The sequence below is a fragment of the Gorilla gorilla genome, chromosome 1, assembly GCF_029281585.2.
Source record: "Gorilla gorilla gorilla isolate KB3781 chromosome 1, NHGRI_mGorGor1-v2.1_pri, whole genome shotgun sequence".
Lineage (NCBI taxonomy): Eukaryota > Metazoa > Chordata > Mammalia > Primates > Hominidae > Gorilla > Gorilla gorilla.
The window spans coordinates 47060261-47077443 of record NC_073224.2 but is presented as its reverse complement, the minus strand read 5'-3'; the positions used below and the strand labels follow the sequence as shown (position 1 = coordinate 47077443).

The window sequence follows — 17183 nt, the reverse complement described above, 5'->3', positions numbered from 1 at the left end:
TAAAATCAAAAGCAAGCTAGTTACTTCCTAGATACAATAGGGGTACAGGTATTGGGTAAATACAGCCATTCCAAATGGGAGAAATTGGCCAAAACAAAGGGGTTACAGGGCCCATGCAAGTCTAAAATCCAAAGGGGCAGTCAAACTTTAAAGCTCCAAAATGATCTCCTTTGAATCCAGGTTACACTGATGCAAAAGGTGGGTTCCCATGGTCTTGGGCAGATCTGCCCCTGTGGCTTTGCAGGGTACAGCCTCCCTCCTGGCTGCTTTCATGGGCTGGTATTGAGTGTCTGCGGCTTTCCAAGCAGATGGCACAAACTGCCAGTGGATCTACCATTCTGGGGTCTGGAGGACATTGGCCTTCCTCTCACAGCTCCACTAGGCAGTGCCCCAGTAGGGACTCTGTGTTGGGTCTCCAACCCGACATTTCCCTTCCACACTGCCCTAGCAGAGGTTCTCCATGAGGGCCCTGCCCTGCAGAAAACTTTTGCTTGGGCATCCAGGCATTTCCATACATCTTCTGAAATCTAGGCAGAGGTTCCCAAACTTCAATTCTTGATTTCTGGGCACCATGTGGAAGGCTCAACACCACGCGGAAGCTTCCAAGGCTTGGGGCTTCCACCCTCTGAAGCGAAAGCCTGAGCTCTAGGCTAGCTCCTTTCAGGCTCCTTTCAGCTGAGACACAGGGCACCAAGTCCCTAGCCTGCGCATAGCACAGGGACCCTGGGCCCGCCCAAGAAACCACTTTTTCCTCCTGGGCTCCAGGCCTGTGATGGGAGGGGCTGCCATGAAGGTCTCTGACATGGCCTGGAGACATTTTCCTCATGGTTTTGGGGATTAACATTTGGCTCCTTGCTACGTATGCAAATTTCTGCAGCTGGCTTGAATTTCTCCTCAAAAAATGTGTTTTTCTTTTTTACATCATCAGGCTGCAAATTTTCTGAACTTTTATGCTAGTTTTCCCTTTTAACATGGAATGCTTTTAACAGAACCCAAGTCACCTCTTGAATGCTTTGCTGCTTAGAAATTTCTTCTGCCAGATACCCTAAAAAACCTCTCTCAAGTTCAAAGTTCTACAAATCTCTAGGGCAGAGGCAAATGCCGACAGTCTCTTTGCTAACACATAACAACAGTTACCTCTGCTCCGGTTCCCAACAAGTTCCTCATCTCTATCTGAGATTACCTCAGTCTGGACCTTATTGTTCATATCACTATCAGCATTTTTGTCAAAGCTATTCAACAAGCCTCTAGGAGGTTCTAAACTTTCCCACATTTTCCTGTCTTCTTCTGAGCCCTCCAAACTGTTCCAACCTCTGCCTGTTACCCAGTTCCAAAGTCACTTCCACATTTTCAGATAACTTTCAGCAACAGCCCACTCTACTGGTACCAATTTACCGTATTAGTTCATTTTAACACTGCTGATAAAGACATACCCGAAACCAGGAACAAAGAGAGTTTTAATTGGACTTACAGTTCCACATGGCTGGGGAGGCCTCAGAATCATGGCGGGAGGTGAAAGGCACTTCTTACATGGCAGTAGCAAGAGAGAAATGAGGAAGAAGCAAAAGTGGAAACCCCTGATAAACCCATCAGATCTCGTGAGACTTATTCACTATCAAGAGAATAGCACAGGAAAGACCAGCCTCCATGATTCAATTACCTCCCCCTGGGTCCCTCTCACAACATGTGGAAATTGTGGGAGATATAATTCAAGTTGAGATTTGGGTGGCGACACAGCCAGACCCTATCAATTCTCATATAATGCTAAGATCCTCTCCTGTTTCAACGTTGCAGTGTTATTCTCGCAGGAAAGGCAGAACCTCTGAACACAGTGTTTACCTACTTTTTACTCTGAGGTTTGCCCAACAAGATTTCATTTTTAAATGGGAGCACTTGCTTAACAAAGCTACTAAATAGTCATGAAAAGCACTACAGCTGCCACCTTCTAAATGACAGGTGTTTCTTTCATGATCAACGTTTTATGCCAAATGCAAGGAACTCCCCCTCTGGCTGCCCCTCCTCACATTTTTGCCATCTCCTATCAGTCTCCCCAGATCTGGCCCATCCTTCACAGTCTCATTCTTGTTCATTCAGCCCCTATGTTCTTCTCACTCTGTTGCTTGTGCTTGATTCCATTTATTCTGGTGGGAATGATCAAATCAGAGAGAATTCCTGGCTGGGCTCTAATACTCACCTCCAGCAGTGAAAAGCCCATTCTGTGCAGGTAGGCTCCCAGGTATCCGCTGAAAGCCTGCTCTGGAATGGGAATGGTCAGTGTATTACAAAGGAGGGTGCAAGGAGTGGAGTGAACTGTTCGCTGTTTTTCTATGGAACTTTAATTCAATCACGGAATACTTGACTTGAAACAAATGCTAGCTGAAACAGTTGTATTTCATTTTGTCTTTATTATTTTTTAAAACTTTGTTGACTACCCCAGAAAGAAGATTTGGGGGATGGGATCTGTTCTGACCAGAATGCTGAATCCCAGTGATTTCCCCAGATTAAACCAGGCTCCAGGAAGACAGCAATTTTCTCATTGCTGCAGTATCTCAAAAACACTAAAACAGCAAGTTTATTGAATGCCTATTTTGGAGCAAGGCTAGTGGGAAATGGAAAGAGACAAAGATGAAAAAGACATAATCTATGTCCTCCAGGAGTTTACAAGCTAATGAGAGAACCAGCCATGTAAATATGGACACAAAGTGGATTACATGTTTATTATATAATATGGTCAAAGTGTGGTCCCCATGGGTCTCTGAGACCCTCTTGAAGGGTTGAAAGGTCAAAACAATTTTCATAATTATACTAAAACATTACCTGACTTTTCCAGAGGCTACAGGATGTATGCTAATGCCACTTCCCTGAATGCTAATGGAATGTATGCTTATGTATTCTTGAGCTTTAGAAAAAAATCCTCAGTCTTAATTTCTAATGCATAAATTGCAATAGCAATATCAATAGGTAAAACCTACACAGGCAAAAGTTCTTTGAGGTCCTTGGAAATTATTGAGAGTATACAAGGGTCCTGAGACCAAAAATTTGAGAACTGGTAAGATTTAATGCATCAACTACCATTACACAGTGTCCTTATTTCTCATCAATGCATTTTATAGAGCAATTATTTTATCTATCCCATGAAAATCACTTTATTGGATGCTTTTGCCATATCTTTATTTTCTAGCATCGTAGCTATTAGGTCATCTAATTATTAATCTGTTTGTGTCTTTGGGTTTAAATGTGTCTTTTGAGGCCACACAATGTTGGACTTCATTTTTTAATGGAGCCAACAATCAGCAATTGTTAATGCATTTGCTTTGTGTTCTATTACTCTGCAGTTTATCTTACTCATTGTTATTTTTGCTTTCTTTAAATTTATGTTTTCTTAATGAACTTTAAAATTCTTTATTTATTTTTTATGTCAGACAGTAAACATCACTAGTCTGCCCATCTTTCTATCATTTCAGCATCATCGTATTTCCAAATAACTTTTCATTGTTTCCTATAATTTTACTATTAATAGTATAGGATTAAGAAAATAAACCTTATCTGGGTTCTGGCTGGCACTTCCTTCCCTCTAGGGATGAAAATGGAGTGTAGTCTGTAATATATCCTGGTATCATAAATATATTTATAAAATTATACAAATGTAGCTTGCAGTTCTAAAGGCATGTAATCTAATTTTTACTTGAATTTTATCTTTTTTCTCTTTTTGTCCTTCATAGACCTCGAGCTCTGTCTAGCCCTCAACTGTTCTCAAATCTCCATTGTTTTCTACAAGTGACCCTCACAGCTGTGGGCCTTTGTTGACAAATTGTTTCATCTCCTCTGGGTCTTAAATTATTTTCTCTTACTCTAAAGTGAAAATTTGATGAATGTTTCCAGATACTGCACTTGGAATCATAACTTAATTTCCCTTAACCTTGTGTAAATTCTGTCCCCCCACTACTCCCAACTCCTATCCCTCCTCCAAAGCACTGATACTTATTATCACATTTAAATTTTTTCCCTGCTCTACTGATAACTTACAGAATGCAGGACTGCATTGTGATGGGGTAATTGCCATGAGTTGATTGGTTGGTTTTGAGTTGAAAAACTTAACAATGATACATCTTAAATTCTTTCTTTGAGGATTATTCCTTAATGAATTCATGCTACGGACATACTGAGGTGGTTATTTTTATATTTCCCTGATAATAAATTCTAAATTGCTAAGGGTTTCTCACCACCCTCGTCCTTTTACTGTTACTAGATCTATTTTTAGCTGGTGTGGGCGTCCCCAGCTAGTTTCACTTGCCCAATGCTAGTTCTTTTTTCTTCTACATCAGGTCGCCTCTTCCTAGCATCTTCTCCATGTTTCTTGTTGCTCTACAGCATTTACAAGACCCAGTTTAATAGTTTAGTGCCTTTTTTGTCACTCATTATTTCTTCTTTGTTCTCTGTTAAAGTAATAAGTGTACGATCCATTGCACTTGCCTTAGAGTCTTGAACCAGTCTTGGATTTCCCGCCATCTGGGTTCTGGCTGGCTTGCAATTTCTCCTTTGATGTTGTAATACTTTTTCATTGAACTTGAGTGTGGGGCTTATAGAGCTTCTTTGCTTTCATTATTTTTTCCCAAAATGTGCACATTTTTTTTCTTAAGCTTATTTTGCTGTTTTGTGCTGTTATTTTTAATTGCTTCCCACTGGGTGGGGGGGTGGGGGGACTGAGAGTGAGATTTGGCTTGAGTTTGGCTCTCTTTGCTATTACTCACATTTCCCCCCCAGAAGCCCTACATGCACTCCTCTCTCTCTGTCTTTGACAAATTACTTTTGAAAGATCATTGATCCCTGGCGTAAATGGTGTTAAGAGTAAGATGGACTCGGGTAGGGATGCTCAGGAATCCAGTCCTGTACAGTCATGAGCTTGGCCATCTGGAAGTCTCCTCTTGCTCAATGAAATGGAGTAAACATTGTCCATTATGAAATCCACCACACAGGCTGCCAGGGACGAATGGGATCCCACCCAAAGCCAATCGCTGCTCTGACAGGGAAATTGGCTAGCACTGCCTGAGACTACTCCAGCCTCCCCCGTCCCTGATGTCACAATTCAGAGGCTGCTGCCTGCTTAGGAGGTTGTAGAAAGCTCTGTAGGTTCTCTCTGTGTGTCCTACAGGAGTCTTCAGGCCAGCTCCCTGTCGGATGGCTTTTATGAAAAAATATCTCCTCCCCATTCTGGGGCTCTTCATGGCCTACTACTACTATTCTGCAAACGAGGAATTCAGACCAGGTAAGTACCCATGCATCTCATTTTGGAGGAATAGGTTTAAAAAACACAGGGGTGCTTGAGTGTTCCTGAGGACCAAGATGTGTTCTTGATCCTCAAAGTTGGTGAAAATGAGGGAACCCTGAGGTAAGATGGTATTTTTGTGTCCTCCAGCTACAGGCTGTGGACAGGGGGGACTGTGTAGGAAGGGTAATCGTGTAGCCAAAATCTAGCCAAATAGGCCATGCTTTATTTGGCACCCTTAATGGAAAGCAGTTTCAAATCTTCTACAAAAATGAGAGTAATACCCAAATTCACAACTCAGCAGCTAATTGGGCTCTATGAAGAGACTGATAAGTGGGAGGCAAAAAAAAAAAAAAAAAAAAAAAAAAAAACTGGAGATGATGACTACATAGAAGTGAGGGAAAATCCCTGGAATTTCTATGAACACATGTGTTTTGATTCCTTGTTAAATGTACTTTCAATTGAGCAAAATTGAAAGAGTCCAGAAATGTCTGGAACTCCAGCATTTTAGCTGAACCATGACTTTTCTGGCTTCATCCTATGATCTCTTTCCATGGAGGTTTTTAGAAATGACAGTAGGGAGGCTGTCAGCCCAAACCTCCCACTTCAGAGCATGTTTATGAAAGACCTGGCCTGTTCCCACAGTGATTTACGGAGTTTGTGACAAACTGATCTGGGCTCATAACCTTTCAGTTACAAATTGCGATAAGCATGCCTATATCCAGAGAGGGAGAAGGAATTTTGCTGCCAACTTGGGTATGGTCCTCACTTCCTTTTGGGGTTCCCCAGAGATGCTCCAAGGAAAGAAAGTGATTGTCACAGGGGCCAGCAAAGGGATCGGAAGAGAGATGGCTTATCATCTGGCGAAGATGGGAGCCCATGTGGTGGTGACAGCGAGGTCAAAAGAAACTCTACAGAAGGTGAGGGTTCTATGCCCGCAGATACATGTACCGTCACATGCTCAGATGTGTTCTTATATATGCTCACACATACACAGAAGCTAGCATATCGCAGATCCATATACAGAGGCACATGCACACACACAGACACTTAATTTTGCACTCTCATATATAGATTCAAACACCAAAAAACCCACAGGAATATAAAAGTATGCATTTAAGCATTCATTCATGTGTGTGTGTGTAATATATTCTGCAACAGAGTCCTTGAGTTATATATGCTCACAGACATGCCTAGTCACACACATTTACACATGGAACTACAGATACATACGGATGTTTTCAAAAACTGAAATCCCAGTACCTGCTCATGAATACATATCCTCATACCCATGCAGACTCCCAGACACATGCCATCTCATGGACTCACAAACCCAAGGATGTACAAACATTCACAAACCTAGAGCTACCCACACAGTAACCAGCATCTACACTCATAATGCCCTCAGAAATGCCTATTCACAGAAGCCATGAGCATAAATCATGAACTTAAACCCCAGCACTGGGATGATTTATCCATTTGAACCCCACCATGTTCCAGAAAATATTTCAGACAGAGGACGATGATCATGAGGGTTATATTAGGCAACACACACACAAACATACTTACCATTTCTTACCTAAACAGGGCTGTGAGCAATCTCTCATTTAAGCCCCCCATTACTTCAGAGACCACCCCCCAAAAATCTGCAGCTAAGACTGATGCCATTTCTGCTGTATCACCGCAGGTGGTATCCCACTGCCTGGAGCTTGGAGCAGCCTCAGCACACTACATTGCTGGCACCATGGAAGACATGACCTTCGCAGAGCAATTTGTTGCCCAAGCAGGAAAGCTCATGGGTGAGGCTGTTTCTCTTACCTCCTCCTCTGAACTTTGCCCTTGGGGTCACCAAAGAGCTTTTGGGAGGAGAATGGGAAAGGTATCAACCCCAGATGATTTCTTAATATAGCCATCTCTTGCAGGAGGACTAGACATGCTCATTCTCAACCACATCACCAACACTTCTTTGAATCTTTTTCATGATGATATTCACCATGTGCGCAAAAGCATGGAAGTCAACTTCCTCAGTTACGTGGTCCTGACCGTAGCTGCCTTGCCCATGCTGAAGCAGAGCAATGGAAGCATTGTTGTCGTCTCCTCTCTGGCTGGTAAGTGGGACAGGGACATATGTGGAAGGTAGAAGAAAAAAAAAATGCCAGGGATGATGCTAGGCTCTGAAGTAGACATAAATTTTTATCAGTTTCCATGCAGAGAAGTAATGAGGGATTGGTCAAGGTAGTTGGGCTACAAAATTCTTTTAAGTAACAGAGAAAAAGCAGTAGCTCTGAGTGCTCATTGGAAGACTGAATTGTTTTCTACAAAGTAAGGTCAAAGGGACTTGAGGGGCTGCTGGAGGTACAGCCTGTCCTGGTCCTAAGGGAGAGACCTAGTTACAATATTAACTTGAAGTTGAAATGTTCATAGTAATATTAAACAAAAGCTGATTAACAGCTTACTCATATGCATGAATGGGCAGATGTACTGATAAGAGACTTGTAGGGGGGTGATTTGTGGACTCAATGAGAGGCACACATCCTGAGTAAAGGAGACACTGTTACAAACTAGTGACACCATAAAAAATGAAGGATTGGTCAAGGTAGATGGGCTACAAAATTCTTTTAAGTAACAGAGAAAAAGCAGTAGTTCAGAGTGCCTATTGGAAGCCTGAATTGTTTTCTACAAAGGAAGGTCGAAGGGACTTGAGAGGCTGCTGGAGGTACAGCCTGTCCTGGTCCTAAGTGAGAGACCTAGTCACAATGGATAAAAAGGACTTTGCTTCCTCCATGACCAAAAGGTTGGTGAAGTTATGTAAATGTGAAGGTACAACTGAGAAGTGAACTGTTTTAACAACACACAGTTGTCTGATAAGTGGGCTAAGCTAAAGCTAAATAAAATGAACAACAAGAAAAAAAAAAAGATGAACAGACCTGCCTATAGTGGGTGTATTCTCCAAAATCTGAACATGTTAACATGAAAAGATCAATTTAAACAACCAGCTGGGTAGGGAGGAAATGTGTCCAGAGAAATGGTCATGAAAAGGTATCTGTGTGATCAAGAGAGGTCCCTAGTGTTCTGGATGGTGGTAGCATCAGAAGCCATCACCAGTAAAAAAACAGTGAGTTCCCAGCTCGGGACATTTCTAGGCCCATTTTTATCATAGATCCAGGAGACAAGTTCCACACATCTTTGTTGATTAGTCAGTTAGAAGGATGTGGCTGGAAAGTGCAAACACCAGGATCAAAATCCGCCATCTAAATGTTGTTCCTGGCAAAATAAAAACAAATAACCTAGAGGACTCTGTAAACTGTTAAGCACTTCACAAACATTCTTATTGAAACTAATAGCACCATCTGTATTGTAAAGAGTTCTCCTTTCTGGCCCAGGGAAGGCCTGCATAGTGATTGGATAAAGGGGCAGTGTGTCTGTGCTACCCGCCAAACAGAGTGATTGATATGCATCCCGGTGCTTCCCAGACAACACACACTCCCCACCCCTCCCCAGACACAGACTCTCTCTGGGCTGGAAGAAAGGGAGAGCTTCCAGATGCATACTGAGTGGGAGGGTGCTGGGCACATCCCCAATCCATCCCAGGGCATTGGACAAAATCCTCACATCAGTCATGATGTAGGTGGCTTTAATGATTTCAGTTGATTAAATAATACATTCACTCTAGGCAAAGGATGTATTTCACCTTTGACGAACGTAACTTTCTAGAATGTACCCATGATCTAAATGTCCTCAGAAGGACTAAGAATTACTGTTGAGCCCAAGGACGTGATGAAATTCTGATAATCTCTGTTTCCCCATATCTCCTACACTTATCAAATGACACGTGGTAATTTCCATGAACTCTGGGAGGTAGGAAATCTAGTTGGATGAGTATCTTTGGTGTTTATTGCTTGTGTAGCCAAAAGATTCCAGCTTTTTTGCCTTGAAACCTGTCTATGAACTTGCAAAGTACAGACACATTGCTGTCTTGCCGCAACTGAAGAATATTCTCTGCTTTATGATGTATTCTTTTAATCAGTCAGTAAACATGTTCATTAATCCTTCCTCTTTAAAATCTAAACTCTATAAATATGGGATGCTAAACATCAAGTTGATCTTAAGGTCAGCCAAACAGTACTGGGATGGAGTTTTAATCATTTCTTCTAGGGAATACATTAAGTTGTTTATTGAGTTTCAGTGATAAAGAATTGTTTTTTCTCCACAATGCATTTCTGGGTATTGCATTACATGGGAATACTATACTTCTAATATGTTCCTTAAAGGCTTGGTTACCTCTGTCGCATTAACAGAGACAATACTGCTGCTTCTGGGAACCTCCTTGTAGTCCACATCTATCCACTATTCACCACCTTTTCTTGGCACCTATTGAGCAAGTTTCTTGTATGTGTAACATCCCGTTACATTGATTAGCCTCCTCTCCTTTCACCACTTGCTAGTTAGGATGTTAAGTTCAGCTACTGTAACGAAGACCCGAATTTACAATGGCTTAAGCAAATGTAAATTTATTTATCTCACACAAAACACACTGGATAGGCAGTCCAGGGATGATATGGTAGTTCTGTCCTATGAGGCTGTCCAGAAGGCCTTCTATCTCAGAACCACCATTCCTAGAGTGCTTGTTTACATCTGCATGTCCAAGATGGCTCATTGGCATGTCTGAATTCTAACTCAAGAAAATGAAAAAAGGATACCACCTGGAAGGTGTACACTTTTCTTCTGCCACAGCTGGCTGCTATTGTTATCTTTATTCAAAGGGAACATGTGTCCAACTAAAAATCAGAAGTTCTATTTCTGTAAAAGACACTGACATTGATAAACAACTAGCAATCTCTCCCACATCACCCATGCTAAAAAACACATAAGACTAGAAAAAAGTATGCCCTCCAGGCCATCCCACATGTGAACCACACACACATACACACACACACACACACACACACACACACACGATTCATTCCCTCTCACATTCAAGGTCCATCACAAAAAACAAAGTCCTTCCATCCGGCAGTGCGTGCAGGGGACAGTGGGGTAGGAGAAAGAATGGAAAGAGAATACCTAAACAGCATTTGTGAAACAAACCAAAGTAGAAATATTAATACTTGAATTTGACTAAAAAAAATCTCTGGAGTGGGCAGAGAACATTTGAAAACATCTGGAAAAAAGTTTATCTGACATTAGTCAAAATAGGTCATCTTAGGTTCAATATTAGAAAAGTAAAGTTGGTTTCATTTTCGGGCTCTGGGCTTGGTGAATCCCATCACTGTGGCGTGTGTCATCAGTTGCACACATGGCAGCTAGAACTGAGCATCTAAGGCCATTTCTCCACCTGCTTTATGCCCCTGAGAGGAATCACGGACAAACCCTGTCTTCCTCTGCTCCTTTCTCCTCTCAAAATCTACTTAGCCCCCTACCTCCTATGAAGTCTTTTTCAGAACTCACCAGAGCCATTTCAATGTTTCTTCTTTGTCTTTATCTACTACATTTTGGTAAGTTAACTTTAGAAATCCAACTTCCTCATCATTTCTGTTTTTTGGGTTTATTGGTAATCCAAATACTACTAATACTACTCATAACTACTAATAACACAAATGTTAAACATACTCGGCAAGCATACGTGTAGGGATAGTAATCCTTCTGGATCAAGGAAAATGCAAGGTATATTTTGAAGTGAAATTGGACATCATAAAAGACTCAGTTGCTTTAAATATTCAAAATGAAAATAGATCAGAAGGAATAAAAGAACCTTGTCAATAAGGTTCTTTGAATCAGACTTCTCTTGAGAAGCTCCATAAGTGTCTCCAGTTAACTATTCACTTTTCTCCAAGTAAATCTTCTTAAAAAATCAACTTTCCCTATATATAGATAGTCTTATTCAAATGTATTCCTTTCCTGTTTTACTCATTTGCAGCATTGTTTCATACTGTTTTTTAATGTACGTGTGCAGTCTTTCAGGCACTTTGAGTTGAGTTGACTAGCCAGGGGCAAACATTCATAAGACAGTGCTTTGTGGGAAAACTCAAACCAACAGATGAAGTCACTTGCTGGATCTTAACCTATTTGTCAGTGGAGGTCGGCCTGTGTGGTCTAAATCTATTTCAAAAATTCAACATTATGAAGCGGGGGGGAAAAAACAGGTTTTTCAACTACACATATCAACTAACAGGACTTGGAAGACCTATAATGATGTTTTGCATAGACAAGGATATACAGATGTTAATGTCATCCCCGCCTTCAGTTCTGGCATACCCACTCCTTCCTGAAAGGTGGGCCAATGTTTCAATGTATAGCTGTGCCTCAGGTTATTGGGGGTGTGGGGAACCCAAATTCCAGATTATGAACGGGCCTCAGAACCAGAGTGGAAAGGGGCAATTTATCCCTTGCCACAGTTGTTCTCATTTTTCTAAGAAAAGATGCCTCTTTACCCTTAAATCCAATTACCTCAGAAATAATCTTCAGGAACCCGGATTTCTGAGGTGAGTGGAAGTGTTTATCCATGTGAACGTAAGCATTTACATGAGGGATGGGGAGTGGCGACGGCTGCACAGGGTTGAGCTGTGTGTTGGGGGGATGGGTGGAAGTATGCAGAAGTGAGGTATGTGTTTATGTAGACATGTCATCCATAGGGCCTATAAGAATGCCAAGAAGGAGATCAGAGTAAAATCAGCAACCTGGGCATAAAAATTCCAGAAAATTTATTCTATAAAATATAATCATTGTTGTCTAAATTTAAGAGATTGTGTTTGGGCAACACTGTGAGGATTGAGACAGAATCTGCTAGGAATTCAGTCCTGCATCGGCCCCAAAAAGAAAGGAGTGGGGGAAATTTGAAAGGGAGGAAGACTCTTTGATGAAGACAGTGACAATTTAGTGCAGGTTGAGAATAATATAATGCTACCCGTAATCATTGTTGCTTCATGTTCTCTTCTGGAAAGGCTAGGCTGAACTTAGGTAGTCGAGGTTACTTATCCCTGCTAGACCACAGGTTTCATTCAAGTGCACTTGTGGATGGAAATAGCAAGGTTCTACCATCATTTGTATCTTTACGTTTCCTTACCAAGGAGTTTGAGAAGGCTTACAACAAATATATTCTATTTGGAAAAACACAAATAGAAAACTAGGTCTTAAGAAAAGGAGAATATAAATGTGCCCAAATTAGACTCAGTATAGGTCCTGTGCTTAAGCTTCAATATTGGCACTTGAATTTCTTAACAATAAGAAAAAGAAAAGAAAAAGGACAAGATCAGTATACAGCCAGCACTCTGCATGCCTGGGTTCTACATCTGTGGATTCAACCAAATGTGGATCAAAAAAAAATGGGGGGAAATAAATTAACAGAGTTCTAATAAGCAAAACTTGAATTTGCTACATACTGGGTACTATGTTGAATTCACAGAAATGATATAAGGCATAGGCACCAAATTAGGTATTATAAGTAATCTAAAGATGATTTAAAGTATACAGGAGGATGTGCATAGGTAATATGCAAATACTACATCATTTTATATATGAGGGACTTGAGTATCTATGGATTTGGGTATCCACAGAAGATCCTGGAACCAATCCCCCTTTGAATACTGAGAGATGACTGTACTCACAGTAGGAAAAATGCATGATTCTTATATTCATTTAATTGTTTATTTTTGTGTATTTTTTAAAGTCTAGGTCTTTATTTGTCATTTTGTCTAAGGTAATTTGGAAATATGTACCAGAAGCCTTAAGAATGTTTCCTTTGGCCAGGCGCAGTGGTTTACGCCTGTAATCCCAGCACTTTGGGAGGCCAAGGCAGACGGATCACGAGGTCAGGCATTTGAGACCAGCCTGGCCAAGATGGCAAAACCCCGTCTCTACCAAAAATACAAAAATTAGCTGGGCGAGGTGGTGGGTGCCTGTAGTCCCAGCTACTTGGGAGGCTGAGGCAGGAGAATCGCTTGAACCTGGGAGGTGGAGGTTGCAGTGAGCCGAGATCGCACCACTGCACTCCAGGCTGGGGCAATATAGTGAAACTCCATCTCAAAAAAAAAGAATGTTTCCTTTATTTCACCCAGTCTAAGTGCAAGAATATATCAAGGAAATAGCTATTAAATTAGTCACAGATTTAGGTACAAAAACATTTGTTGTAGGATTTTTTAAATTGCAAAACATTGGAAGTAACCTAAATGTCAGGCAGTAGGAAAATAACTAGTTGTACTATATATATATATATTTATATCTGTATCCGTATCCATAGCTATATCTATATCTCTGGAAGGACATTTTCCAAAATATTAGCATGATTATATCTAAACTACAGAACAATGAATGATTTTAGTTTTTAGCTTCATATTTTTCTTCATTTTCCAAATTCTCATTGTGTGTGTATGCATGCATGTGCAACTTTTATAATCATAGAAACATTTCAATAAGTTGTTGGGTGTGTTGTTTTTTCCATTGCTTTGTGCCTCTTTTCATAACCTTTTATGAGAAATTCATTTCAGAAATTATTTGCTTCTTGCTGTGCTTCCTTCTTTTAAATATAATCATATACACACACCCTCAATTTCTTCAATGGAGTGGTTCCAGGACCTCCCACAGATACCAAAATCCATGGATGCTCAAGTCCCTTGTATGAAATGGCATAGTATCTGCATATAACTTAGGCACATCCTCCTGGATACTTTAAATCCTCTCTAGATGACTTATAATACCTAATACAATGTAAATGCTGTGTAAATAGCTGTTATATTGTATTATTTAAGGAATAATGACAAGATTTTAAAAGTGTGTACGTGTTCAATACAGACACAAAATTATTTCCTGAATATTTTCAACCCATGGTTGGTTAAATCCAAAGACGCAAAATCCATGGATACAGAGGGCTGCCAGTATTGATTTCCATAAGTAGAAGTTTGCTTAAGTACTTCAAGAGGAATGGTCAGGGAGAGAGAGCATAACTTCAGGTCTGAGAAGTTTATTCTATAAACAAACTTGAACAAGTGCTTCCCAAATATAGTCATTCATTCATTCATTCAAAAAATATGCATGAGGGTCAACTCTGTGTCAGGCACTATGCCAGATGCCAAGGCTATGGCAGGGAGCAAGAAGGCCAAGGCAAGATACCTGTTGTGCACCCACATTTTAGTGTAAGCCAAGTTGTTACTGTATTGTTTATAGTTGTAAAAACAAACAAACAAACAAAAACTAGAAACAACCTAAGTAGCAACAAACATAAAACAAACACTCTAAGGGATAAAAATCATGTTACAGATCTATTGGAAGGGTTTTTATTTCTTGGTATACAAAATAGCAGTATGTTTTACAACCGCTTGCCTCTGAAAGCTGTTGAAATACAGCATTTTACCCACAGTGACTAGGCTGTGCTCTCCTTAAAGGCAGGCACATTGTTCATTCATCTCTGATTCCCTGGAGCTAACAAATTTTGCAAATAATCAACACATTCTTCTTGAATGAACAAATGATAAAATGGCTTGCTAGTACCTGGATTTCTGGCTTCATGTCTTTCCTTAAACTGTGTTGGAGACTCACAGTCATATTTTCCCTCCATATTTCCTTTCTGTTTCTAGGCCTTCGTGTCAGGGCTTCTTAATAAGGATACTATTGGCCTTTGGTGAGGGACAATTCTTCATTGTGTGGGACTGTCTGATGCATTGTCGAGCATTTTTTAGCATCCTTGGCTCTGAATAATTCAATCTAAAAGCCACTCATAGAGGCCAAGCAAGATAGGCATCTTCACGGGGGAGGAAGGTGGCAGCACAGATTGAAAAACTTGAGCAGGATGGGACAGGTTTGTGTCACAGAGCAGGTTTGGGACATCAGAGACTGAGTGAGATGAGGATGGCATCCTCACATGGGGCAGCAGTGGTGGCCTAGTGTGAAGTTTCAGAGCCTAAGTGGGCCAAGGAGGCTCTTCATGTGGCACCTGGCACAGGGCATCAGAACTAAGGGGAGTGATGAGGGCATCTGCAAGAGGGCCTGCCATGGGCAGCCCGACATAGGGTAAAGAAGGCATTCACCAGGCATTCATGTAGCCTGGCACTGGGGTGTCAGAACCTAGGTGGGATGAAGAGGCCAAATGAAGAATGATCACATACAGGAGCATTAATCACGTAAGTAATACATATTGCAGATCTTGGAAGCCCCAGGTTCTCACTATCAATGTTACAAATATGAAAAGGAAGAAAATGAGAATGAATCCTCTAGTGTCGGATTGCAATTGGAAGTGTGGGTATGAATTAATAGTTGTTTAATATACAAGGACAGATATATAAATATAGATGTGTGTCTGCATATACATGCATGTATTCACTCACTCTGTCCACTGACAGGACCTGGGAGCACATTTGGTGCCCAGATCTTGTTTTCTAAATATCATTCCCCGCTAAAAAAAAAACAACAACAACAACAACAACAAACCACCAAGGCTTCTTAGAGAAATGACTGATTCCAGGGCAGTGGCAAGAAAGGTACAAGATAAGCCTGAAAATCTTGTTCTGCCAGTAAGTACAGAACTGCTCAAAGGATAATAGGCACACATTACTAGGACACAGAGGCTAACTTTAAGGGATCCCACTAGCCAAACCTAGAACCATTGGGGCATCAAAACAAATAATAATAACAGATTATCACCCATTGCAACAATAGGAAATAAGTCCATGAAATCATAAATAAATGCATGAATAAATAAATCAAGAGAGGGGAAGGATTTTTCCTGAAGTGGAAAGCCAACTGATACGAAATGATGAACTTAGAAAATCACCATTTGGTAACCATAATTGTAATAATTCAGCCAGGAAGCAACAAAGGATGCTAAAAGTAGTGGGTAAAAGTTAAACAAGGAAGAGGGTATTTACATAGTCTCAAAGTACTACCCTGTGCAACAACAACCAAAAACACCACAAATGACCTGATTCAAAAATGGGCAAAGGATATATGACAGACCCACAGCTAACATCATACTGAATGGGGAAAAACTGGAAACCTTTCCTCTAATAATTGGAACTAAACAAGGATGCCCACTTTCACCACTCTTATTCAACACAGTACGAGAAGTCCTAGCCAGGGCAATCAGGCAAGAGAAAGAAATAAAAGACATCCAAACTAGAAAACAGGAAGTCAAATTTTCACTCATTCACATGACATGATTTTATAATCAGAAAAGCCTAAACGCTCCACAAAAAACTCTTATAACTGATAAACAAGTTCAGTAAAGTTGCAGTATACAAAATCAACATACAAAATCAACAGTGTCCCCATATACTAACAGCGATCAATCGGAAAAAAAAAAAAAAGCCATTTACAATAGCTACAGAAAAAAAAAAAAAAAACCACCTAGGAATAAATTTAACCAAGGAGGTGAAAGACCTCTACAGGAAAAACTATAAAACACCCATTAAAGAAATGGAAAAGGACACAAACAAATGGAAATATATCCCATGCTCATGGATTAGAATAATTAATGTTGTTAATATGACCATAATACCAAGAGCAATCTATAGATTCAATGCAATTCCTATCAAAATACCAATGACATTTTTCACAGAAATAGAAAAAAAAAACCTAAAATTTGTAGGGACGAAATAGCCAAAGCAATCCTAAGCAAAAAGAACAAAACTGCAAGTAATACATTACCTGACTTGAAAATATATTAAAGGCTATAGTAACCAAAACAGCATGGTATTGGTAGGAAAACAGACAAAACAATGGACAGGAATAGAGAACCCAGAAATAAACCCATGTATTTACAGCCAAGTGATTTTCAGCAAAGGCACCAAGAACATGCATTGGGGAAAGGACAGTCTCTTCAATAAATGGTGCTGGAAAAACTGAATATTCATAGGCAGAAGAATGAAACTAGATCTCTATCTCTCACCATATACAAAAATTAATGCCCAACAGATTAAAGACTTAAATG

General features: G+C 40.4%; 2 protein-coding genes across 3 annotated transcripts in view; one reads left to right on the top strand and one right to left on the bottom strand.

The window, feature by feature from the left end:
- The window catches only part of LAMB3 (laminin subunit beta 3), a 127524-nt gene that overhangs the window by 84654 nt on the left and 25687 nt on the right, over nucleotides 1-17183 (bottom strand). The window lies entirely within an intron of this gene.
- HSD11B1 (hydroxysteroid 11-beta dehydrogenase 1) overlaps nucleotides 5067-17183 on the top strand; it is a 30127-nt gene continuing 18010 nt past the window's right edge. Inside the window, exons 1-4 of the mRNA XM_004028326.5 lie at nucleotides 5067-5266; nucleotides 6056-6186; nucleotides 6954-7065; nucleotides 7189-7374. Coding sequence (XP_004028375.1) covers nucleotides 5179-5266; nucleotides 6056-6186; nucleotides 6954-7065; nucleotides 7189-7374 — 517 coding nt within the window. The 5' untranslated portion in view covers nucleotides 5067-5178. The remainder of the gene's footprint in view (nucleotides 5267-6055; nucleotides 6187-6953; nucleotides 7066-7188; nucleotides 7375-17183) is intronic.